At 44.0% G+C, this 26,759-nt stretch overlaps 1 protein-coding gene across 1 annotated transcript; it reads left to right on the top strand.

Annotated features, from left to right (window-relative positions):
* Positions 1–1,974: 1,974 nt before the first annotated feature.
* Positions 1,975–26,119, top strand: NOCT (nocturnin). The gene is made up of 3 exons (XM_002745404.6): positions 1,975–2,360; positions 20,876–21,145; positions 23,616–26,119. Exons 1-3 carry the CDS (start codon positions 2,180–2,182, stop codon positions 24,449–24,451), a joined length of 1,287 nt encoding a protein of 428 aa, XP_002745450.1. The 5' UTR covers positions 1,975–2,179; the 3' UTR covers positions 24,452–26,119.
* The last annotated feature ends 640 nt before the right edge of the window (positions 26,120–26,759 follow it).

The following is a 26,759-nucleotide window of genomic DNA, read 5'->3' as shown; positions in this document are numbered from 1 at the left end:
CTGCCTCCCGAGTTCAAGCGATTTTCCTGTCTCAGCATCCTGAGAGTAGCTGGGATTACAGGCGGGCGCCACCACACCCGGCAAAATTTTTTTCTTTTTAGTAGAGACGGGTTTTCATCTCGTTGGTCAGGCTGATCTCCAACTCCTGACCTCATAATCCGCCCCCCTCGGCCTCCCAAAGTGCTGGGATTACAGGCACGAGCCACCCCGCCCAGTCACAATATTATCACCTTTTATTTCATCTAATGATTAAGGTATGATTCTATGGGGGGGGGGGTGTTTTGTTTTTTGTTTGGTTTTGTTTTTTAAGATTGGGTTTCACCATGATGGCCAGGCTGGTCTTGAACTCCTGACCTCAGGTGATCCACCCACCTCCGCCTCCCAAAGTGCTAAGATTACAGGCGTGAGCCACCGCGCCCGGCGATTCTATGCTTTATAGATAAAGAAACTGAAACTGAGGCTTTAATGACTTCCAAGAAGCTTGTCTGCCAGAAGTTGTAATCAACTTGTGCCAACTGATCTGTCCATACCCTCCAGGTGTTAGATAAATAACCTAAGTCTGAAAAATATTTAGAATATTCTTGTGATGAAAGGCTTGTAATTCCACAACACAGGGGAATCAGCAAAATCATGGGAAAACCAATAGAATACTTTTTTTTTTTTTTTTTTGAGACGGAGTCTTGCTCTGTCGCCAGGCTGGAGTGCAGTGGCGCAATCTCGGCTCACTGCAACCTCCGCCTACTGGGTTCAAGCGATTCTTTCACCTCAGCCTCCCGAGTAGCTGGAACCACAGGCACGTGCCACTATGCCCAGCTAATTTTTGTATTTTTAGTAGAGACGGGGTTTCACCATGGCCAGGATGGTCTCTATCTCTTGACCTTATGATCCGCCCGCCTCGGCCTCCCAAAGTGCTGGGATTACAGGCGTGAGCCACCGTGCCCAGCCAGAATACATTTTTAGCTCATGAATCGTTCAGAGAAGAATCCAGTCTTGGGTTTTCCCTCCCACTCATCCCATTTCCATTCCTAATTAGTCATCATTTCCTGACCAGCCTATCTGGTATGTTTTTTCCATCCATTCTTTTCCAGTAATAGTAACCTGGTGCAGGTCTACAGTATCTCTTGCTTCACCTGATTCGCTTTCTGTCTTTTCACGAACCAGAGACAAGTGATTTCCAGTTAAACAGCCCTGCCCATATCCTTGTCCAGTTTACAAAACGTCAACGGCTCGCAGTTATCTACCGAATTAAGCCTACTATAATCCGCTTCCGTCTACAGTACAACATATCTACACATCTGTCCTCTTACTCCTTAGCTTCCAGGACTAAGTGTTGCTTCCCCGCATACACCCTCATTTACAACTCACCACCACCACCCCCTCCAAAGTTTCACGTGTGTAAATTCTAGACCTTCACGTCATAGGCCAAGTCAAATGCCAATCCTAACGAAGCTTCTAGAGATCCCGGGCATGTTGTCATCTATATCGCCAATCTTTGGCATCTTGTGCCACTGATCTCAGTCTACCTTGTAGAGCTTTCTGATTTCCCTTGCCACCTTCTACCCCCTTTGCCTGAATATAACATCTTTTGCTGTATCCACACAGACTTGCGCAGGCACACACGGACGCCGTCTGCCACTCGGACAGACACGTGTCCCCTGGGCCACAGCCCTGGAACTGTCTCGGGATTCCCAGCCGGTGGACGCTTCCATGCCGGCTAGCCGAAGGGGACTCTTATTACTTCATAACCGCTTCAAAGGATACCTCTTTCTTTAGACCTCCTAGGGTTTCTAACCCATAGATCAGTCTAAGTCTTCCTTCCTTTTAAAATAGGATTACCCCGGGTCGAGGGAGCCAGGCGTGGCCGTGCGGTAGCAGGGTCCCGCTGATCCCCCTCCAGCTGCATCTTGGTAGCGCCCGCTTTGTCAGCGCGCAGCGCTTGCCGAGCGCCCTGCAGCTCTCTCCAGATCGCACCGCAGAGTGTGCAGACGCCGCGCTCGTGCGCCTCCCTCTCGGGCTCGGGTGCCCGGAATTTCCCCAGGACCTGCGCCGCGCGAGAAGGAGCCTGGGAGCATCCGCCCAGACTGCCCAGACTGTCGGCTCGACTCGCCGCCCTTGGCCCCCAGCCGGGCTCCGCTCCTCGGGCGCTCGAGGGGCCGCGGTGGTGGCGGTGGCGCCCGGCATGTTTCAGAGCCCGCGGCGGCTTTGCTCGGCCCTGCTGCAGAGGGACGCGCCCGGCCTGCGCCGCCTGCCCGCTCCCGGGCTGCGCCGCCTGTCTTCCCCGCCGGCGGCTGCCCCTAGGCCCGCATCTCCCCGGCTGCTGGCGGCGGCCTCGGGCGCCGTGAGGTCGTGTTCCCGAACAGGTGAGTGCACCGCCGTTCCGGGTGGAGAACGCCACCGCCACCAACGCGTGGCCGCTACCTGGAAACAGCGCGGAATGAATGGGAAGCTCCGGGCTGCTGGTCGTGGGGTCTGGCCTGGAAGTGGGTCCTTTCCCGGAGCAACCTTCTCTGTTCCCTTTTTCCTCTTTCTCTGTCCCCCGACTTGCCTGGGGTTTGTATCAAGACTGGTAAGACGTGGGAGACAGGATTCAGGTTCCTGCTTGATCCTTGGAGGCCGTGCTTTGAGGATTTCTTGCTCTCGACCTACGTTAAGTTTCCCCCTTCCGAGGCCGCGAGTTACTATGTTGGTTACACTTTTCATTGCTCGACTTAACGGAAATTTTTATGGAAAAAAAAATCTAAATGATGTTTGTTTGCTCATGGCTTGCATGGTCTAGATATTACATTTTTTAAGTCGTGATAATAACACATTGATTCGTTTTACGTTTCTTTGGATTTTTTTTTTTTTTTGGAGCCTTCCACTCTTGATACTTAACACCATTTTGTCCTGTGTACCTAAGATCTTGTAAAAGTGTGGCCTTTGTTTCTCCAAGAGCTGTTTTTATACGTCATAGTAACTACCCTGAGTTTTCCTTTTTTGCCTCCTCGATTTCTGCCTGGGCACACGTTACCATGGCCACAGATTAATTGTACTTTTAAAATTGATAAATTTTTTCTTTCAAACTGGCAATTCATAACACGTTTTTAAATTTAATTTTATTGGTTTTTATTTATTTATTTTTGAGACGGAGTCTCTCTGTCGCTTAGGCTGGAGTGCAATGGTGAGTCTCGGCTCACTGCAACCTCGGCCTCCTGGGTTCAAGTGATTCTCCTGCCTCAGCCTCCCGAGTAGCTGGGACTACAGGCACCCCGCATCATGCACGGCTAATTTTTTGTATTTTTAGTAGAGATGGATTTTTCACTATGTTGACCAGGCTGGTCTCGAACTTCTAACCTCGAGATCTGCCTGCCTTGGCCTCCCAAAGTGCTAGGATTACAGGCGTGAGCCTCCGTGCCCTGCCATAACACATTTTTTAAGGTATATTTTGGTTGCCTTCAAGTTAGATTATTGCTATTTAAGACATTTGTATATCCATTCCAGAGTATAACTACATTTTGCTAGTAAAGTTTTTGGATTAATTTAAGAAAGACAAATTGAGCAGTAGAAAGAATAGGATAAATGTAGCTTTCCTTAATTAACAAAAGTGGTTGCCCGAGCACGGATGCTCACACCTGTAAATCCCAACATTTTGAGAGGCTGAGGCAGGAGGTTGCTTAAACCCAGGAGTTGGAGACCAGCCTGGGCAATAGAGTGAGACCCAGTCGCTATAAAATTTTAAAAATAGACCGGTTGTGGGAATACAGTTAGCTTGTGTAAAACAGAGATTGCTGTGTTATCTGAGTAATAAATAATCAGGTCAGATTGGAATGTTGGGCTTTTGATCCAAGAAAGTATTTAATGAACTTATTTTAAGAAATCCCCTGAAATCCCCTCCTTTTACAGATAAGGAAGTTGAAGGACTTTATGGTACTTAAACTTTTGTAGGCAGTTGCTAAATTTTCCTGTTTCATGCAGTTTTAGCTTCAGCAGCTTGTTGGAAGAAGCACGTGCATGCATTGATTCATTCATTGCTTGTTCAGTCATTCCAGATCTTTACAGAATGTCTCACACAACGTAGTTGCTTTATTACAGGAGGTAAAACGAACATGAGCTTTAGTCAGTCCCTGAGGAGTTTACTGCCCAGTAAGAGATGAGATTTGCACAAAGAAATGGCTGTTTAATGAAATGAAACACCTTTTATTCTCTCGACTAGCACACGGCACAAGGGTGCAGGAAAGCAGGAGTCCTTTTTAGGCTTCTAGAAGTGGGTGGCATTTCAGCTGGATCTTGAAGCATGGTTAGGATTGGAAGAGATTAAAGCATTTTGTTTGGGAAAAGCGGGAGTAAATGTGAAAAGGCATGGGACACAGATGAGAAGAGTGAGAGAAGAGGCACTTTGCAAAATGGACATTGTTTTCCAAAGTGCTTCAGAACCAGCATTAAGTGCTCTTTAATTCTATTTTTTTTTTTTTTTTTTTTTTTTTTTGAAACAAGATCTCTCACACTGTCACCCAGGCTGGAGTGCAATGTTGCCATCTCTGCCCACTGCAACCTCTTCCCAGGCTCAAGCAATTCTCCTGTCTCAGCCTCCTGAGTAGCTATGACTACAGGCACACACCACTGTGCCCGGCTAATTTTTGTATTTTTAGTAGAGATGGGATTTCAATGTGTTACCCAGGCTCAGCTTGAACTTCTCAGCTCAGGTGATTCACCTGCCTTGGCTTCCCAAAGTTCTGGGATTATAGGCATGAGCCATTGGGCCCAGCCTATTGAGTGCTTTTTTAAAAATGCAGACTCTGGGACCTGCAGTGGTTCAGGCCAATTGTCCTGGTGCTTGAGGAGGCCAGGCTATGCGTTCCAGGCCAGCCGGGGCAATTTAAAAGGTTTCATTGATTTTAAAAAAATATTTTAAAAATAATAAAAATAAAAATGCAGATTCTTGGATCCTACTGTAGACCTATTAAGTCATTTATGATGTGCCTTGGATTCCACATAACTAAATGAAATGACAAAATAATAACTCTGGTTTGTTCATCTATGCCCCCAAATTTGGACATCTGGCACCCATATGTGAGAGAGACATTGAAGGGGCTGAAAGCTTCTCTCACCTCCAGTGCTTTATATTAGTGAGTAGTGAGTCCCAACATCTGTCCACATTTGCCAATCAGTTCCCACATAACTTATGCCTCTTGGCAATGGGTGGTTATTTGGAAGAAAAGTACAGTCCCTTTGGAGTTACCAAATTCCAGATTGTTAGAATTAAAAGGTGACCTTGGGGATGATCTCAGTGTTTGGCTTCCTTTTCTCAAGCAAGGATAGCATCTCCCATAAGAGGTAGCAGTTGCCGCAGTTACTGTACTGGATGAAACACAGTTGGAAGTCATCCGTGGGTTTATAAATGCTATCCTCCACATCCCTCCTCCTCAGAGAATGAAGAGTTGGCTGAACTGTTTCTCCACCATTAGAACATTTGCTTTTTTCATGGTACAATTTTAAAGGCAAATGCCACCAGCTCATTTGAGAAGGCAGCTTTATTTAATATGTCCTTTATGCCAGTAAACTGCTTATGAGAGAGAAGAAATGGGAAAGCTTGTAATTATCAAGCTGCTATGGAATAAATTGCTTTCCTATGGGAAAACTAATGTATGATTTTTCTGTAGCATTCAATGGCAACAGTTTCAATGTGGTGAAGGGGGGTCGGGGGGTGCCTCTGGTGTTAATAACTGGCTCCAGATTCACATTCCACATACTTCCATTAACATTTGCAAATCATTTAACCTTGCTTGCTATCTCAACACTAGACTTTTATCTAGAACAAATAAATAAGATTAATTGATGGCAATTTATCCCCAAGCTTTATTGAATAGTACATGAAAAGGCAACATGACTAATTGCAGCTGGAGTTGAGAAGAAAGAGAAATCAGTGTGGCTGAATCTGTCAAGAAACAGTTTGCTTTGAATAGGTGAAAAAGAAGGGTGCTTTCAAAGGGGACAGATTGTGTGTGGTGGGGGGGCAAGCAGGAAGACCACACACACACACGCGCGCGCACACACACACACACTGCCTGGAAGAAGGTGGTGCATGCAGGAGCAGGGGCAAGCATCTTAGGAAGAGAGTTGCAGGCAGAGTCATCTTGGACTCTTGTTAAAATGCAGATTTCTGGTCTTTCATCCTTCTGCATGAGTCAGTTTCCGGAGGAGAAATCTGGTGAAGCGCATATTTAACAAGTGTCCCAGGGGATTCTTTCCAGAAAGCTTAGGGTGTATTTAGTGTATTTATGAGCTCTACCCCTCCTTTCCCCAGAGTTACTTATTCCTGGAAAGCTTGAGAAGCTCTAGAGAGGATTCTGGAAGAGCCTTAAGATCTTCTTTGGCCTGATGTGGTGGTTCATGCCTGTAATCTCAGCACTTTGGGAGGCCGAGGCGCAGATCACTTAAACTCAGGAGTTCAAGACCGGCCTGGGTAACATGTTGAAACCCTGTCTACTAAAATACGCACGCACAAACATAGCCAAGTATGGTTGTGCACACCTATACCTCCCAGCTGCTTGGGAAGCTAAGGCAGGAGAATCACTTGAACCTGGGAGGCAGAGGTGTCAGTGAGCTGAGATTACGCCACTGCACTCTAGCCTGGCGACAGAGTAGGAACAAGACTCTGGCAGTGGCTCGCCTGCAATCCCAACACTTTGGGAGGCCAAAGCAGGTGGGTCACAAGGTCAACATGCCAACATGGTGAAACCCCGTCTTTACTAAAATACAAAACTTACCTCTGCGTGGTGGTGCGCCCCTGTAGGCCCAGCTATTCAGGAGGCTGAGGCAGGAGAATTGCTTGAACCTGGGAGGCAGAGGTTGCAGTGAGCCGAGATAGTTTCACTGCATTCCAGCCTGGCGAAAGAGCAAGACTCCGTCTCAAAAAAAAAAAAGATCTTTGACCTTGGGGCCTAAGGCAATTCAGGAGACCCCTGAGCATGAACATTGGCCTCAACAAAAGCAGCTTTAAAAAAAAAAATAGAATTTTTTCATAGAGATGGGCTTTGCCATGTTGCCCAAGGTGGTCTTGAAATCCTGGGCTCAGGCAGTGCTCCGACCTCAGCCTCCTAAAGTGCTGGATTTACAGACTTGACCCAGGCAAAAGCAGCTTTTAAGAAAGGAAAGAAATTCCAGGGCAGGCACGGTGGCTCACACCTGTAATCCTAGCACTTTGGGAGGCTGAGGCAGGCAGATCACAAGGTCAGGAGTTCTAAACCAGCCTGACCAACATGGAGAAACCCCATCTCTACTAAAAAAACAAAATTAGCCAGGCATGGTGGCGCATGCCTGCAGTCCCCGCTACTCTTGAGGAGTCTAAGACAGGAGAATCTCTTGAATCCAGGAGACAGGATGCAGTTGGCTGAGAGCGCACCACTGCACTCCAGCCTGGGCAACAAGAGCGGACTGGGCATCAACTCCATCTCAAAAAAAAAAGTCGGGGGGAAGAAATTTGTGTCTGCATGTATCCATGTAGTCATACAACTTATGTAACTGAGGTGGTTTCTATGATGTTTACTAAAAGAAAAGTGAGGCAATTGTGTTCTGGCTTCTTGGAGTTAGGGAGACACAACATCTGTATTTGTTGTTAGAGTCACTCCTGACTAATCAGTTGATAGGGCTTTGATACCCATTGAAGTGGTGGTTATCATACTTAAGTAAATAGTTAGAAATTTGAACAACAGTGGGCATGGGTGTTTAGCCTCATAGTAAACCCACTTGGACTTTCATAGAAAGCAGCTAAGGTATTTTTTATTTATTGTTATTCTTAGAATGGGAGAAAATCAACCTTCCCACGGAGGCAGTGAGACCTCAAGTGAAAACCTTAGCTGTCCTCTGCCTCTTTGTGGCCTCAAAGCAACACTTATGCTTAGCATGAATTCCGTGTAAGGATGTGGGCAGCAGTGCCCAGGAGAAAGAAGGCTAAACAAAATTGGTACCATCCAATTTGAATGTCCCTATAACAATTTTTTTCTCCATCCAGCATCAAAAAAAAAATGTATGGGCCCCATTCAGATCTTCTGGATTTTATACAGCAAGTGAGGCCTGAGCATCTGCTGTTTCTATAGTCCCGGGTACATGACAGCCACATACTAACAACACAGGCCGACACCTGTGAGGGGGCTCGTTTTACTAAATGCTTACTAAAAGCCTCTTCTAAGTTTCTCAATGGTGTGATTTTCCTGTCTCCAAAAATTAGAGACCGCTGTTGGACTGTGGAGAGTTGTGCAGAAAGGAACATTTTTATTGTATTTATTGTAGACACAGGGTCTCACTGTGTTGCCCAGGCTGCTCTTGAACTCTTGGCAAGTCCATAAAAATAAGTGCTGAGAAGTTATAATGCTGGCCGGGTACGGTGGCTCATACCAACGCCTGTAATCCTAGCACTTTGGGAGGCCAAGGAGGGCAGATCACTTGAGGTCAGGAGTTTAAGACCAGTCCGGGCAACATGGCAAAACCCCATCTCTACTAAAAATAGAAAAATTAGCGCGATGTGGTGGTGTGTGCCTGTAATCCCAGCTACTCGGGAGGCTGAGGCAGGAGAATTGCTTGAACCAGGGAAGTGGAGGTTGTAGCAAGCTCCCTGAACTACAGCCTGGGCAAGAGAACGAGACTCCATCTCAAAAAAAAAAAAAAAAGTTACAATGCATCCAAAGTGGCAGTAAGAATTGTTTCAGAAGGATACCCGGGAAATTCCCTGGTCTTGTTGCATCCTCTCCAGCTGTCTTTCTTTCCCTACTTTTCTGTCTTTTCTCCAACTCTGAGGTTCCAGTACTTAAACAGCCCTGTCTGCTGGTCTGCAAATATGCTTGTGACTCCAAATACCTTGTCCAGTACAGGGTGCAAAGTAAGTTACACTGCAGATTCTAATCATACCTGGGATATAATACTTTGCTATTTCCTCTTGTGTGTTTTGCTTTTTTTCATGCTAACTATCATTGAAGGTCTGCTGAAGGACAATATTTATCTTTCAAATCTTGTAGGTCAGATAGACTCACTGAGACTTATTTCTAGAATTAGTTTCTCTGTTTTTGCAGGCACAGGGATCTCAGCTCAGACTGGTCTGGAACTCTGGGCTCAAGCAGTCTTTCCACCTCTGCCTCCCAAAGTACTGGATTACAGGTGTGAGGAACCAAGCTAGGCCTCCATTCATGTTTTAGTGTTTTTATCTCTTCTCTGTTTTCATGAAATTTTCTGAAAATTTCTGTTCTGCAGTCATTTTAAGTTCCTAGACATTTCTAGTTCTTTAATTGCTCCTTTTTTCATAGAAGACAGTTTCGTGTCTATAATGTCTTTTGTACTTTAAATATATCAAGATGTCTGTGCCTGTTTCTCCTTTAGGCCTTTCTCTTGGAGAGGAGGGGAGTTAGCATGTTGTTTTGTTTGTTTGAGACAAAGTCTCGCTCTGTCACCCAGGCTGGAGTGCTGTGGTGTGACCTCAGCTCATCACAACCTCAGCTGGTTCAAGCTCTCCTCCCACCTCAGCCTCCCAAGTAGCTGGGGCCACAGGCATGCGCCACCATGCCTGGCCCAATAATACAAAAATTACTGTATTTTCAGTAGAGACGGGTTTTCCACATGTTGGCCAAGCTGGTCTCAAACTCCTGCCCCAGCATCCCAAAGTACTGGGATCACAGGCGTGAGCCATTGCACCCAGCCAATCTGCATGTTCTGAGTGGAAAGGTAATCTGGAGAGTGGGCAGCCAGGCTTCCTTGTTGAATGCATGAGAGGGAGCAGGCTGGTAACTACCACCTTTGCCAAAGAAAGGAGGGTTTCATTCTGTGTTCTTCAGTCCAACCCCTGCTCTGCCTTTTAAAACCATCCTTGAGGTTCAGAGTTAGCTCCTGATCTGGTCTGCTTCTCTTTCAGGTCCATTCACCCTTGCCAGCCATTCTAAAGCCATCACCTCTTTCCTTGGAGCATTCTTTGGTTTTATGGGGCAGGCAAAAGCCACCCTTCCCGGCTTTGTCTGAGAGAAGGGACGTGTGTAACTAGTGCCGCCGTCTGCTTTCATTCTTGAACACGTTGTCCTAACAGTTACCCCCTCAGCCTCTCCTGCCCTTTCTATTTGTTGACTCAGCTTGGAGTTTCTTCAAGGTGCTCTTGGGAAAAACCGCATTTACCTTTGGTAACTTGTACTGCCCTTTCCTTCACTCTGGTTTCTCTGTGAATTCAAACTTGTTTCTGTCGTCTTGGAATTCCACCAGATTTTTGCTCCATTGATGTCATGCATCCCTTCTTGTTTTCCAATGTTATTGATATTCTTAAAAAAGTTTCAAATATAGGTACTTTATTTCTTCAAGATCTTAGAAAGGAGAGAAAGTAAAATATATTTTCCACTGCTGTCTTGGCCTAGAACCAACCTGCCCAGTGATGTCCAACTTGCCCAGTGATATGCAACATAAATATATATATTTTTTGAAACAGGATTCAAAAAGCTCTGCCTAGGTTGTAGTTCTCACTGCAACCTCTGCCTCCCAGGTTCAAGTGATTCTCCTGCCTCAGCCTCCTGAGTAGCTGCGACTACAGGCACCCACCACTAGGCCTGGTTAACTTTTTTTGTTATCTGTAGTAGAAACAGGGTTTTGCCATGTTGGCCAGGCTGGTCTTGAACTCCTGGTCTCAAGTGATCCACCTGCCTCAGCCTCCCAATGTGTCAGGATCACAAGTGTGAGCCAATGTACCTGGCCTTTTTTTTTTTTTTTTTTTTGAAACAGGATATTGCTGTCACCCAGACTGGAGTGCAGTGGTGCAGAGACAGCTCACTGCAGGCTCAACCTCCTGGGCTCATGCAATCCTCCTACTTCAACCTCTCAAGTAGCTGGGACCACAGGCACATGCCACCGTGCCTGGCTAAAGGCTCATTTTATCGTAATCTAGAGCAGAGGTTGGCCAACTTTTTCCATAAAGAGCCAGCTAGTAAATATTTTAGGCTTTCTGGGCCATATGTCTGTTGCAGCTACTCAACTCTGCTGTTGTAGTGTGAAAGCAGCATAGACAATACAATATGTAAACTTTATTTATGGACACCAAAATTTGAATTTCATGTCATTTTCACATGTCATGAAATATTACTGTTCTTAAGGGTGTTTTTTTCCAACGATTTACAAATATAAAAGCCTTTCTTAGCTCGCAGACAGCACAAAGACAAGATGCTGCCAGAGTTTGCTCATATGTCACAGCTGGTAGATCCCTGATCTAGAGAGGCCTCTGTACAGTCGGCAGAAGGCTCCTTATCATTTCATGTTTCCACTCACAACTTAAAAACACATCATTTTCCGAATGTCCCAGAAATGTTAGTGAGCGGGAATCACCAGATTTTTAGGTTTTGCTTTCACGTTTTATTTCCGAGGATTGCCCTAGAAAAGCCCAGCTTGTGGAAATGATTTGTCAGCCAACAGACAATCAAACATGTTAAGCTAAGCATTTATCGTGGAGGGGTTTCCTTCCCCTTAGCGAACTTTTCCATAGGAGTCTGTCATGGCTGAAGGTATAGCTCAGCCTTGTTGGAAGATGCTTCAGCTTTGTCTGGTCTGTGGCTGCAGCCTGGCAAAGAGAGGTTGTTTGGATTGTCACGCTCAGTCTAGGTGCTTGTATTTTTAGACACATTAGGTTGAGAGTTCTGACCTTCACTTGATATCTCTGGTAATGCCACGTGGATCGTGACACTGCTTTGTACACTCTGTGCTGTGTCAGTGTGTGTGATGTGATGGCAGTGACGTTGGCAGATGGAGGAGATGTAACTTGACCTCTGTTTCTTCCTGGCGTGCAGAATGGGCTGCTGTGTGTGCCTGGGACCAGGCAGGACAGCTGCATTGCAGGTGCCCTGATGCGGTGTCAGCATGGCTAGAGGCTGATGAGCAGCAGTCCAAAGTGCAGGTACCTTTCTCTAGGGCCAGCCCCCTTACTAGTTGTGCAATCTAGAGAAACCTGTGGAGTTAGCTGATCCATGCCTGGAAAGTGGTGAATATGATACCTACTTCACCAGATTTGGGACAGAATAATGAAAATATATGGAAGCAGGCTGGTACATTATCTCTAATGTTAATAATGGCCTTTTTTTTTTGAGATGGAATTTTGCTCCTGTTGCCCAGGCCGGAGGGCAATGGCACAATCTCAGCTTACCGCAACCTCCGCATCCAGTGTTCAGGTGATTCTCATGCCTCAGCCTCCCGAGTAGCTGAGATTTCAGGCATCTGCCACCACACCCAGCTAAATTTTTTTGTATTCTTAGTAGAGATGGGATTTCGCCATGTTGGCCAGACTGGTCTCGAACTCCTGACCTCAGGTGATCCACCTTGGCCTCCCAAAGTGCTGAGATTACAGGCATGAGCCACCATACGCCTGGCCTAGAGTTATGTTGAATGGTGACTTAGGACACTCACACTTCTGAACCTTAATGTTCTTATCTATAAAGTGGTGTAAATAATGGCCAAGGGGTTCTTGAGCAGGTAACTGATTACAGCATGTAAAAATGATTGGTGTACCATTAAATGCTCCACCAATGAAAGTTGTTCCTCTGTCAGCGTTTCACAGAATTTCTTGGACAAGCTGGATCCTGGGGGAAGTTATAAATAAGGGAAACAGTCCCTGTCCTTAGGAGGCTTAAAGTCTCGTGAGTAAAGAACCGAGATTGTAGTTCAAATATCCAAGGATACCCTAAGTAGGAAAAATGGACCAGGTGTAAGGAAAAGAGCCATTGGTTGATCCATAGAGCTAAGCCTGGTGGTTATAAATCCTTATTGATTCCTTCAGTGCATATTAAGTATGTTGTATATCCAACATCCAGGCTGCTTTATATTTGTGATTATCTTGTGTGAATTTTCACTCGCTTCTATTGAAGGTGGCCAGTTATTCTGGAACCTATTCTAAGATGCTAATGAAAATCAGCTACTATTAGCATAGTTTTGTGAGGTGGTTCAACACACATGGCCAGTAGATGGCAGCATTGGATTGCTGTTTCAGCGATACCGTCTTGTGCTGTTTTGGCTTACGGTTTTGTGTGTTGTGTGTGCTTCAAGGTTTCCTGGTGCCTACTCAAGATAATCTGTTTTTAAGCAGCATTTTTACTAGGCCGCCGTTTCAAGATACTAAGCTAAAACTAATTGTGAGAGAAGTAATTAGATGCTGAATGATTTGGGCAAAGCCTAGAACAGGCAATTGCTGGGCGGCTAGAGAAGGAATCCTGTTGGAGCTGTGGAGAGCAGTCCGCCCTGTGTGATTCCTGAGTGCTGTTAGGACAGCCTGGAATGGTGGGCCCAGTCAATATGGGTTTCGACTCTTGCGGTGGTCATCCAACATTCTACTTATTGATGTGCAGATGTTTCATTGCAGCCCGACTGTTTTCCTTATGTATGGAAAACTCTCAGGAACTTGAATTGTGATCTGCCTAGATTGCCTTAGAAGTGTGTAGTAATTGGTAGTATTAAGGGCATACATATATTCAAATATATTTGTGATTAGCCCTCTTGTGGGAGTTTTCTGGGTTTTTTTCTGGGTTTTTCTGGGTTTTTTGAGATGGATTTTTGCACTTGTAGCCCATGCTGGAGTGCAGTGGTGCAATCTTGGCTCCCTGCAACCTCTGCCTCCATGAGGGGAAGAGATAGGTGCCCCCTCAATCTTCAGTCTTTTTTAGTTTACAAATATAAATAAATAGGCTTACTACATTACAGTCCCTAGGTGGTTCCTTTTTTTTTTTTTTTTTTTGAGACAGAGTCTTGTCTTGTCACCCAGGCTTGAGTGCAGTGGCACGATCTTGGCTCATTGCAACCTCCGCCTCCCAGTTAAAGTGATTCTCCTGGCTCAGCCTCTCAAGTAGCTGGCACTACATACAGGCGCACGCCACCACGCCCAGCTGATTTTTGTATTTTTAGTTGAGATGGAGTTTCACCATGTTGGTCAGCTGGTCTCAAACTCCTGACCTGATGATCCACCCACGCCCAAAGTGCTGGGATTACAAGCCTGAGCCACTGTGCCCAGCCCCTAGGTGGTTCTTAGTAAGCCTTGGCACTGTACTGTAAGTATACAAATAATATGCAAAGTCCATATAGTATTTATTTTGTTATTAATCCTCTTAGCCCTGGTTTGTTTGCTGTTGTGCTGTTGTTAAGGTCTTGCTGTGTCACCCAGGCTGGAGTGCAGTGGCGTGTTCATAGCTCACTGCAGTTTTGAATGCCTGGGCTCAAGTGATCCTCCTCAGCCCCGCAAGTAGCGGGGACTATAGGTGCAGCCATCACACCCAGCTAATTTTTGTATTTTTTGTAGAGACAGGCTTTCACCATGTTGCCCAGGCTGGTCTCAAACTCCTTGGCATAAGCGATCTTGCCACCTCAGCCTCCCAAAGTGCTGGGATTACAGGCGTAAGCCATGGTGCCCAGCTCATGTTCTGCTTCTCATTTTACATGGCTTTTGCAGATTTTCCAAATCTCAATCCTTTGATCTCCTTTCTCTCTAACTCAATTCAGTGTTTTCTGTGCATTAACATCTCCCAATGTTTGTTTCCACGTTGTAACTCTCTCCTGAATGTCAGTCATGGAATTGTTGAACTCCTATTTTCTGTAAACCCTGTCAAGTCTTCCCAAACACTGTAGTTGGTAGCTGTATCCTTCTGGTTGCTCAGCTGGAAAGTGGACACTTTTTTTGTTTTGAGACAAAGTCTTACTCTTGCCCAAGCTGGAATGCAGCAGTGCAATCTCAGCTCACTGCAACCTCTACCTCCTGGGTTCAAGTGATTCTCCTGCCTCAGCCTCCCTGGTAGCTGGGACTACAGGCACATGTCACCATGCCCGGCTAGTTTTTGTATTTTTAGTAGATAGGGGGTTTCACTGTGTTGGTCAGGCTGGTCGCCAACTCCTGATCTCAGGTGATCCACCGACCTCGGCCTCCCAAAGTGCTGGGTGTGAGCCACCACGCCGGGCTGATACTTTTTTGTTAAAGAGATCTGTAGGGACTTGCTCCATCATCCAGGCTGGAGTGCAGTGGCATGATCACAGCTTACTCCAGCCTCAATCTCCTGGGTTCAAGGAATCCAGTTCAGCCTCCCAAATAGCTGGGACTGTCAATGCACACCACCACACCTGGTGGATTTGTTTTTGCTTTGTTTTATTATAGAGACGGGGGTTCCAATCATGCCCAGGCTGGTCTCAAACTCCTGACCCTAAGCAATACTCCTGCCTTGACCTCCCAAAGTATTGGTATTACACACATGAGCCACCACACCCAGCCTCCAGGCTCCTTTTTGACTGCTCTTTGTTGCAAACCACATCCAAGTTATCAAAACTTACTGGTTCCAACTTTAGATTTATTGAGAATCCAACCACTCTCACTGCTACTCCCCTAGTCCACCCCTGCTGTCTGTTGCCTAGATTATGGCACTTTTCTTTAAATGAGTTTTCTCCTGACTGCCCTTATGTGCATTTTATGTGTATTTTAAATATATTAGCCAATGGTATTTTAAAATGTTAATCAGATTCTCCTCTTGTGGAGAATTCTTTAGTCGCTTCCCATCTCTGATAAAGGCCAAAGTCTTCAGATAGACCAGCAAGGTCCTACCCAATGGGCTCTCTCTCACTGCTTTTTCTCTGACCTCATCGCCTTTTATTCAGACTGTTCACACCACCCTAATCCCCTGTGTTTATCAAGCTTACCACACTTGTTCCTCAGGGATTTCGCACTTGCTGTTCCCTCTGCTTGGAATGTTTATCAGGTCTCCAGTGAGGCTGTTTCCTTACCACCATCAGGTCTCTGTTCAAATTCCATCTTTTGGCGAGGCCTGCTTAAGCATCCCGTATCCAATAGCAGCTCCCTGCCACAGGCATCGCTGTTCAAGCTTTTCCCTTTATTTTTCTCCAAAGCACTTTTCATTGTATGACAGACTATACACAGATACATACATATGTGTGTATATAGGCTCTTGTTTGTCTCTCTTCGCTAGAAGGAACAGAAGCTCCATTAGGGCAGAGATTTTATCTGTTTTATTCAGTGATATATTGCCAGGCTAGACTACTGTGTGGGTACACAGTAGGCACTCAAACTCTTTTTTTTTTTTAATTTTCTAGAGAGACATTAATTTTTATTCTCTAGAGAGACAGAGTCTTGCTATGTTGCCCAAGCTGGTCTCAAACTGCTGGCCTCAAGTGAACCTCCTGCCTCAGCCTCCTGAGTAGCAAGAATTGTAGGTGTGAACCACTGTGCCCGACTCCAGCTCAAAGGTTTGACAAAAAATAAATGAACAACCATTTGTGTCTGTGGTTTGAGTGGGGCAGAAGATGAGAGTGTACCCGTGATGGACCAAGTGGTATAGACCAAATTAGAGCCTCATCTAAATCCTATTTTTTGAAGTCCTTTTCCATCCTGATTGTTTTAATCCTTATTATGCCCTAGTGATTCTGCATACTTAGCACCCAGTTTTTCTCTCAGGAATTCACATCTATTAATCGCTCCCCAAATACTTGCTAAGTTTTTGAGGGAAAATATCAGCACATATTTTATTGGTATAACTCAGTAAAAACTACATTGGCATAATTCAGTGACTTACCAAAACTCACAAGTTGGAGACCAGCCTGGCTAACATGATGAAACCCCGTCTCTACTAAAAATACAAAAAATTTGCCAGGCATTGTGGTGTGCGCCTATAATCCCAGCTAGTCTGGAAGCTGAGGCAGGAGAATCACTTGAACCCAGGAGGCAGAGGTTGCAGTGAGCTGAGATCGCACCACTGCACTCCAGCCTGGGCAACAGCGTAAGACTCTGTCTCAAAAAAAAAAAAAAAAGTTGCAGAGTGCATAGAACAGCCTGGCACAGGGGAATCCCTTGATGAGCTGTCTAGAATGAGGGTGGATGAGTGGAAATGCCTTTCAGGACCCTCTGTGTCCGTCTGTCCTAACTTCATGCTCATTATGCAACAGACTGATGTTTCCCAGGTACTTTATAATTAGAGGGCTTGTCCTCTGTCATGTTGTGGTTAAATATGCTGGCAGTCAGTGTTGTATCAGTCCACCTTGAGGAATACCTTTGGATTTCCTGTAAGGTCTAAGCAGGTAGACACAAGACTGTAATAAACACATCCTAATGATTCTTCCCTACCTAGTCTCTTCTTCAAAATGTAGCCTAATGATAGCTTTCTCAGATGAGTTCATCTACAATGACATAAGGGCAAAAGAGCTATGCCAATAAAACGTGAAAGGCACATTGTAGTGTATTATTCCATATATATGTAGTGTTAACATACCTGACAAGAATTATTCACTGTTTTTAAAATATGAGAACAGAAATTCTGAATTATACATCCAAGTTTTTTTTTTTTTTAAATAATGATTACTATTTATTTTTGTAGAGACAGAGTCTTACTATGTTGCCCAAGCTGGTCTTGAACTCTTGGACTCCAGGGATCCTCCTGCTTCAGCCTCCGAAAGTACTAGAATTACAGGTGTGAACCACTGCACCAGGCCCAAGTTTTATTAAAACAGTAGAGATGTTACATGAAGAGCATAGGAACATAGATTTGAAAAGTTTCCCCCGTTCTAACCTAGATGCCTTTTCCACCTGATCTTGGAGAAATTAGGATCACTTACGCCCTCATTTTAAAGAGAAGTAAGCAGATTTTGGCTGGGTATGGTGCTGTGTACCTGTAGTCTCAGATAGTCGGAAGGCTGAGGTGGGAGAATGGCTTGAGCCCAGGAGTTGAGGCTGCAGTGGGCTATGATCATACCATTGCACTCCAGCCTGGGTAACAGAGTAAGGCCCTTACCAAAAAAAAACAGGCCCTTTGAAAAAAAGGCTGGGTATAGTGGCTCACACCTGTAATCCCAGCACTTTCAGAGGCCAAGGTGGGCAGATCACTTGAGGTCAGGAGTTTTGAGGTCAGCCTGGCCAACGTGGTGAAATCCTATCTCTACTAAAAATGCAAAAATTAGGCCAGGCGCAGTGGCTCACACCGGTAATCCCAGCACGTTGGGAGGCCAAGGCGGGTGGATCATGAGAGGTCAGGATTTCAATACCATCCTGGGTGACAGAGCGAGACTCAGGCTTAAAAAACAAAACAACAACAAAAATACAAAAATTATTACAGGTGGAGCATGCCTGTAATCCCAGCTACTCGAGAGGCTGAGGCAGGAGAACTGCTTGAGCCCAGGAGGTAGAGGTTGCAGTGAGCCAAGATTGAGCCACTTTACTCCAGGCTGGGCAACAGAGTGAGACTCATGTCTCAGTAAAAAATAAAGAATTAAATTTTTTAAAGTTAGGTCTAAGCAGGTCTAGAGACACAGGTAAATTGTCATAGAAAAAGTTAGGTAAGCAGGTCTGTTGGCACAGGTAAATAGTCATAGAACTGGGACTGGAATTGCTCTTTTGAGGCCTTAGAATTTGGCCATTCTGCAATATATCCTGCATCTCAAAAGCTTTGTCTTCTGAGGTGAATTTAATTGTTGAAAAGCACCAAGAGGCTCTGAGGCCAAATAAGGTAGATGACCAGATTTGATAATCTACTGTTAGTCCAAAATGAGCTGGCTTTTTAACAAGAATGTTTTCCTTGAGAATTGTAGCTAATAGCCTAATAAATGCATTTCAAAAACTAGATCCCCCTAAAAGACAAGAGGGAATGATAGAATAATGATAGAATATCCCATTTGATTCATCTCACATATACACAGCAGTCTCAGAATTGCAGTGCCAGTACCACTACTACTAATTATGATCACTGAAAAAAGTTTAAACATTTTAAATTGAAGATGTTTTTCTCATCCTGCCTCCTCCTTTTTTGGTGTATTAAATCTTCATTTTCATTGTTGGACCATATAGCCATTACATACTGAATTCTTCCTGAAAGTCTCCTTTAGAATTGATTTGCTAAGTAGCTCTATGTTTAGTGCTCAGCACCAGTTCTTACACCAGTGTCTCTGGTCATTTTGGTCTGAAGCTTGTTCTCTAGTTCTAGGTATGGCAAATTTCTTTTGAAGAAGGCTGCATAGTAAATATTTAGGCTCTGTGAGCCAAAAATGGTCCCGTCATGTATTTGTGAGTGTGTGTGTACTTAACACATTTTTTAAATGTAAAAGCTATTCTTAGCTCGCCGGGTGTGGTGGCTCATGCGTGTAATCCCAGCACTTTGCGGGACTGAGATGGGAGGATCTCTTGAGCTCAGGAGCTTGATACCTTGGGCAACATAGAGAGGCTCATCATTACTTTAAAAAAAAAAAAGCCATTCTGAGCTTAAGAACTGGACAAAGTACCACTTACTTGGTAGCAGTTTGCCAACCCCTGCTGCAGGAGATTCCTCAAAAAAGGCTCATGGAATTAATAGTCCAGTTTTGCTGACTATAAAATCCTTGGCTTACACTTTATGCATTTTAAATATATTACTTCATTTTCTTGTCACGTAAAACATTGCAGCTGAAGTCTGATGATAATCTGATTTTTTTTAATAGTCCACTTGGTGTTGATCATTCTGGGTTGATATTCTCAAGTTTGCAAAGTTTTTTTTTCAATATCTACTTTTTAAGTATTTTGTTTTTAAAAGTTTTCTTAATTTATTTTATCGCATTTCATTGGTCTTCATCTATAAGAACTCCTATTACTCATATTTTGGGTCTTTGCTCATTTTTAATATTTGCTACTTTCTCCCTTTTATTTTTAAAAATAAAATCCTTAGGTTTGACTCTGATCTTTTTCTCATTTCTAATTTTTATTGCTAATTCTTTTCTTTTCTTTTTTTTTTTTTTTTTTTTTTTGGAGACGGAGTCTTCTCTGTCACCCAGGCTAAAGTGCAGTGGAGCAATCTTGGAAGTTGTGAGTACAACTTCTGCCTCTGGGTTTTAAATGATTCTCCTGCCTTAGCCTCCTGAGTAGCTGGGACTACAGGGATGCACCACCATGCCCAGCTACTTTTTGTATTTTTTAGTAGAGATGGGGTTTCAACGTGTTGGTCAGACTTGTCTCGAACTCCTGACCTCATGATCCGCCCACCCTGACCTCCCAAACTGCTGGGATTACAGGCATAAGCCACCGTGCTGGGCCTGCTAATTCTTTTTGGTGCCTCATTTCTGAGTTTTCTAATTCTAATTTAGGTTATTCTTTCATGTCTTGTATCTTTTTTAGACAGCCTTGCTCTGTCACCCAGCCTAGATCTCAGCTCACTGCAACCTTCACCTCTCAGGTTGAAGTGATTCTCCTGCCTCAGCCTCCCGAGTAGCTGGGATTATAGGTACACACTAACACTGGCTAATTTTGTATATTTTTGATAGAGATGGGGTTTTGCCATGTTGGCCAGGCTGGTCTCAAACTCCTGACCTCAAGTGATCCACCTGCCTCAGCCTCCCAAAGTGCTGGGATTACAGGTGTGAGTCACCGCACCCAACCTAGTCTTTGAGTTTTTATTAAGATATATAGAAAAAAGAATGTAGATTTTGTTAAGCCATGCTCTTTTAAGACTGGGTTTATAAATTATAAAGACATCCTAGGTTACAAGAGGCCCTCAAGATCAAGGTATTTCTTCCCTTAAAAGAAATGAGTTTTCATTGTTAATAAGAGACTAGTTTTAATGGTAGTATTTAAATTAACTGTCCTAGTAGAAAGCTGGAACCTGGAAATGCCTTAATTCTGCCTCTGTAGAAATAGCTTTAATCATGAATATGAGTTTTCATTGTTAATCACAGACTAGTTTTAAGGGTAGTATTTAAATGAACTGTCCTAGTAGAAAGCTGGAATCTGGAAACTCCTTTTTTCTGCCCCTGTAGAAATGGCTTTATACATGACTACAGGAACAATTGAGCTCCTGGTTTCTGTGGACAGTTAAGTTTATCTTACAATTGTGCTAGGCATAGAAGTCAGGAAAAGGAGCTGAATGTGTAATTGTGATTTCCTTTTCCATAGTGTGTTCCATGGGAACCGGTACAAGCAGACTCTATAGTGCTCTCGCCAAGACACTGAACAGCAGTGCTGCCTCCCAGCACCCAGAGTATTTGGTGTCACCTGACCCAGAACATCTGGAGCCCATTGATCCTAAGGAGCTTCTTGAGGAATGCAGGGCTGTCCTGCACACCCGACCTCCCCGGTACCAGAGAGATTTTGTGGATCTGAGGACAGATTGCTCCAGTACCCACCCACCTATCAGGGTCATGCAATGGAACATCCTCGCCCAAGGTATGCCTGATGCTTTTGTGCCTGTGCAGTCAAGTTTCCTGTGACTGCCTTTCTGCTTCTGCCCATGCTTAGTGCACTGATGTTTTATGTTGACGGAAGAGGTGTGGGCAGATGGAGGTGTAGAAGGATAGAGTGATTTCAGCAGCATGGAGAGCTCCTAGAAGAGGTTAAGAAAGGAAGTCATCTGGTTTTCCCTTTTTAAAATTTTTATTTATTTTTTGAGATGGAGTTTCGCACATTGCCCAGGCTGCAGTACAATGGTGTGATCTCGGCTCACCGCAACCTCTGCCTCCTGGGTTCAAGCAATTCTCCTGCCTCAGCTTCTCGAGTAGCTGGGATTACAGGCACCCACCGCCACGGCCAGCTAATTTTTTGTATTTTTCGTAGAGACAGGGTTTCACCATGATGGCCAGCCTGGTCACAAACTCCTGACCTCAGGCGATCCACCCGCCTTGGCATCCCAAAGTGCTAGGATTACAAGCATAAGCCACCACGCCCAGCCTGATTTTCACTATTAAAACAAGTAACTCGACATTTATTCTTTACACCTTCCATGTTTGTGGACTATCCTACTTCCCAGCAGATCTGAATTTAAAGGGCCCCACATTTTGTTAGGCATTTAAATGGAACAGCCTCAACCTTTGTGTTGCCCCAGCTTCAGTCCGTAGCACTACGATAGCATTTTCAGGGAAGAAACTGAATGGATATCACAGAACTTTCTGCAGGGAATGGCAGCTCTGTGTGGGTGGTGGTGAGTCTAGGTATTTTTGTGGTCATATTATCTATACTCATTTATATAACTTGAGACCAAAATGATGTTGTTTCAGTTCTCTGTTTTGTTTTGTTTTTTAAATTGAAACAAAGTATGAGATAGTATTCAGTTCTCTGTTGATTAAGATACTACTTTGTGGGATTATAAACGTTAGCCAGCACACCCGGCCTATTAAAGACATTTTGAAAACTTAAAAAAAAAAAAAATTACTTTGTGGCCAGGTGCAGTGACTCAAGCCTGTAATCCCAGCACATTGGGAGGCCGAGGCAGGTGGATTACCTAAGGTCAGGAGTTTGAGACCAGCCTGACCAACATGGTAAAACCCCGTCTCTACTAAAAAATGCCAAAAAATTAGCTGGGTGTGGTGGTATGCACCCATAGTACCAGCTACTTGGGAGGCTGAAGCAAGAGAATCGCTTGAACCTGGGAGACAGAGGTGGTAGTGAGCCGAGATTGAGCCACTGCACTCCAGCCTGGGCAATAGAGTGAGCCTGTGTCAAAAAAATAAATAAATTAGTAAAAAGCTTTGTTATGGTAGAAAGGACTTCTTTCCTGGGTTTGCCAAATTAAAAAACAGATATGCCAATCAACTTTATGTAGCATTGCCTTTTATGTTGCACTTGAGATTTTTAGAAAAACCAGGCCCTGATTTTTTTTTTCTTGGAAAAGCTGCCCATTTAAAATAAGTCCTGTTCAGCTGGGCGCAGTGGCTCATGCCTGTAATCCCAGCACTTTGGGAGGCTTAGCGCAGGCAGATGACCTAAGGTCAGGAGTTTGAGACCAGCCTTGCCAACATGGTAAAACCCCGTCTCTATAAAAATACAAAAAAAAAATTAGCCAGGCATGATGGTGGGTGCCTGTAATCCCAGCTACTCAGGAGGCTGAGGTGGGAGAATCACTTGAACGCGGGAGGCAAAGGTTGCGGCGAGCCAAGATCGCGCTATTGCACTGCAGCCTGGGTAACAGAGTGAGACTCTGTCTCAAAAAAAAAAAAGTCCAATTTATTCTGAGTAGTATCTGTTTGTATCAGTTCACATGGTTTTTAAAACTAATACTTGGTGTTTAAAAAAAATTTTTTTTAATTAACAACAAAAAAAATTTTACATTTATTTCATTTGACATAGCTTAGATCACTGGGACTGCAAAGCAGTTTCCTTAAGTAAGATCTTTTTTTTTTTAGATGGTCTCACTGTCACCCGGGCTGGAGTGCAGTGGCATGATCTCAGCTCACTGCAGCCTCCCCGCCTCCCGAGTTCAAGCAATTCTCCTGCCTCAGCCTCCCAAGTAGCTAGGACTACAGGTGTGCCACACCATGCCTTGTTAATTTTGTATTTTTAGTAGAGACAAGGTTTCATCATATTGGCCAGGCTGGTCTTGAATTCCTGACCTCATGATCTGCCCACCTCGGCCTGCCAAAGTGCTGGGATCACAGGCATGAACCACTGCACATGGCCTGTAAGACATTAATATCCTGGAATATAGTTACATGAAATAGTTTTGAAACAAAAGACCTGTTTGCTTCATCCTTATAGTGAGAGGTGATTTAGTTTGGATGGGGTAATACAGTTGGACAGAGAACCACTCAAAGCATCTGAAGCAGAAGCAGCATTCTAAGGGTCTTGAGTGATGCCAAAACTCCTGGTACTTTGAAGTCATGGTTCTGTAAGAGCTGACAACTGACTAGCTTTTTCTTTTCAGCTCTTGGAGAAGGCAAAGACAACTTTGTACAATGCCCCGTTGAAGCACTCAAGTGGGAAGAAAGGAAATGTCTCATCCTGGAAGAAATCCTGGCCTACCAGCCTGATATATTGTGCCTCCAGGAGGTGGACCACTATTTTGACACCTTCCAACCACTCCTCAGTAGACTAGGCTATCAAGGCACGTTTTTTCCCAAACCCTGGTCACCTTGTCTAGATGTGGAGCATAACAATGGACCAGATGGCTGTGCCTTATTTTTTCTCCAAAACCGATTCAAACTAATCAACAGTGCCAATATTAGGCTGACAGCCATGACATTGAAAACCAACCAGGTGGCCATTGCACAGACCCTGGAATGCAAAGAGTCAGGCCGACAGTTCTGCATTGCCGTCACCCATCTAAAAGCACGCACTGGCTGGGAGCGGTTTCGATCAGCTCAAGGCTGTGACCTCCTTCAGAACCTGCAAAACATCACCCAAGGAGCCAAGATTCCCCTTATTGTGTGTGGTGACTTCAACGCAGAGCCAACAGAAGAGGTCTACAAACACTTTGCTTCCTCCAGCCTCAACCTGAACAGTGCCTACAAGCTGCTGAGTGCTGACGGGCAGTCAGAACCCCCATATACTACCTGGAAGATCCGGACCTCAGGGGAGTGCAGGCACACCCTGGATTACATCTGGTATTCTAAACACGCTCTCAATGTAAGGTCTGCTCTCGATCTGCTCACTGAAGAACAGATCGGACCCAACCGGCTACCTTCCTTCAATTATCCTTCAGACCACCTGTCTCTAGTATGTGACTTCAGCTTTACTGAGGAATCTGATGGACTTTTATAAATACTTATTTTTGTCTTTTTAATCATAAGAGTTTTAATGGGTGATGTTTCAGGAAACAAATAGGATAAGACAATGCCCGAGGAAGGAGAAGAAATATGGGAAGTTTCTGTCATTTCATTTTCTGTTTCCAGCATGCCCTTGGAAAAGACTCCCTTTAGTTCATAGATCTTTTCAATTAAAACCTATAGCGAAAAAGGTGTTTCCACTCCGATTTTGGCTTGTATTGTTTTATTTTCCTTATTATTATATTTTGACCACTTAAGGGCATTAAATTGGCTTGTTTTGGTCAGTTGCGGTGGCTGCTTATTCCTGTAATACCAGCACATTGGGAGGCCAAGTTGGGAGAATCATTTGAACCCAGGACTTTGAGACTATTCTGGACAACATGGCCTGAGACCCCCATCTCTATTCCCAAAATAATAATAAAGTTGATTATTTGGAAGCCTTTTCAGTTTGAGGATGCCATAAAAACTCAGGCTTGCTTGAATCTTCCATAAGTAACAAGTATGTAGGAGCAGTTTTTCTAAATAGCATTTTAAGTTATTTGTGGGTTTTTAAAATGTCAACAAAATATGCATGATGATATTTATTTTTTATATCTTCATATAAAATTAAGTAAATAAATTATAGCATTATAAACATTTTAGAACCATGCAAGAGAAGTTATGGAGGAAGTAATTTATGGTAATTTTCATAAAGCTTTAAACTATTTTCATTTGGGATGTAAAAAAATTAGTACAAAGGAACTATTTAGCCTGGAGGGGCTTTTGTTATTTGAGTGTCAGATTTCTTCGATGTATTCTTCATAAATAATCCTTGTCCTGCCTCTGTGTTCCTCCTTAGTGTGTTTCTTGAAGAAATTCCAATTGGTTTTCAATTATTTAATCAACTAGTGTTCATTATTGAATTGCTGTTATATATTTAAACTTTGCCATTGGAATGATATTGGTATATATTTCATATTGGTCACTCAATGTCATTATTTGTATTGGAATGAATGTGCTGTTCACAATAGGTTATTTAGAAGCTGTATGTGGCAGTGGCCAAGAGAGTCAGTAGGACCACTGGGCGCTTTGGCTCACGCCTGTAATCCCAGCACTTTGGGAGGCAAAGGTGGGTGGATCATGAGGTCAAGAAAGAGATTGAGAGTCAGTAGGACCTTCTTTTCAGAGATAAGGAACTTTCTAGAAAGCCTGTTAATGGGCTGTCACTGAAATTTCCTAAGATAGCCAGATACTGTGATTCAAAATATCTAGAACAAAGAATGTAAAAAGTTAGAACCTGAGCTGGGTGCAGTGGATCACACCTGTAATTCCAGCACTTTGGGAGGCCAATGTGGCAGATCACCTGTGCTGAGGAATTTGAAACCAGCCTGGCCAAGATGGTGAAACCCCGTCTCTACTAAAAATGCAAAAAATTAGCTGGGCATGGTGGCAGATGCCTGTAATCGCAGCTACTCGGGAAGCTGAGGCAGGAGAATCACTTGAACCTGGGAGGTGGAGATTGCAGTGAGCTGAGACGGCACCATTGCACTCCGGCCTGGGCAACAAGAGTAAAACTCTGTCTCAAAAAAAAAAAAACCCTGCAAACAAAATAACTTATTGGTAATAGATATTTTAATCCATGAGTTGTAAATATATAAGATTAATAAATGGTCTTTTCAAGCTAGTGTTTTTAATATCTTGTCTTTGTAGTCCAAAAACGATCTGGGAGTAGATTTTCTCCTTTAATACTGTTTTATCATAATGACCCACATTATCCATTCACACACAGAACCTTCACTGTAAAAGTGGGCAAAGACCTGTAGCTGCAAGTTGACGGCACCTGTGCTGTACCTATGTGGAAGCTGCACCAACGTCCACTGAAATGGATCGCTCATTCTGTACTAGAACCACTTTTAAAACAAATGTTTTCAGAAGTAACATTGTGTGCACACAATTTTGGGGCCACTGGAAATAACAACCAAGAGAAATCTACCAAACATGTAGAATTGGTTCAGATTTTAGCATGACTATTGCTAGTCATATGCTGTTGAGAACAATACTGATTAGTACAGGTATTTTATTTTGTTTACCTACCCCAAAATACCTCAGCCTTAATAAATCTGGATAGGAATGAAAACCAAAATAATGTTTGAATTTCAGGTGTTGTCTGCCAACAAAATTAACAGGGTTATGAGTTGAGGGTGGGAATATGGGTGCGTGGGCATGCCACTGGACAAAAAGGGTTTTGGAAACACCAACATCTGATTGATATGTGACTATGAGTTAAGGGGACTGGAAAAAATCCACAATGAAACTCTGGAGTT

The sequence above is a fragment of the Callithrix jacchus genome, chromosome 3 (genome assembly GCF_049354715.1).
Source record: "Callithrix jacchus isolate 240 chromosome 3, calJac240_pri, whole genome shotgun sequence".
Taxonomy (NCBI): Eukaryota; Metazoa; Chordata; class Mammalia; order Primates; family Cebidae; genus Callithrix; species Callithrix jacchus.
This window is presented reverse-complemented; position numbering and strand designations above follow the sequence as displayed.

Coding starts and splice junctions, on each gene's coding strand:
- NOCT (XM_002745404.6), top strand. CDS start 2,180: ATGTTTCAGAGCCCGCGGCGGCTTTGCTCGGCCCTGCTGCAGAGGGAC. Junction 2,361..20,875: donor GAGGTCGTGTTCCCGAACAG/GTGAGTGCACCG, acceptor CCTTTTCCATAG/TGTGTTCCATGGGAACCGGT. Junction 21,146..23,615: donor ATGGAACATCCTCGCCCAAG/GTATGCCTGATG, acceptor TTTTCTTTTCAG/CTCTTGGAGAAGGCAAAGAC.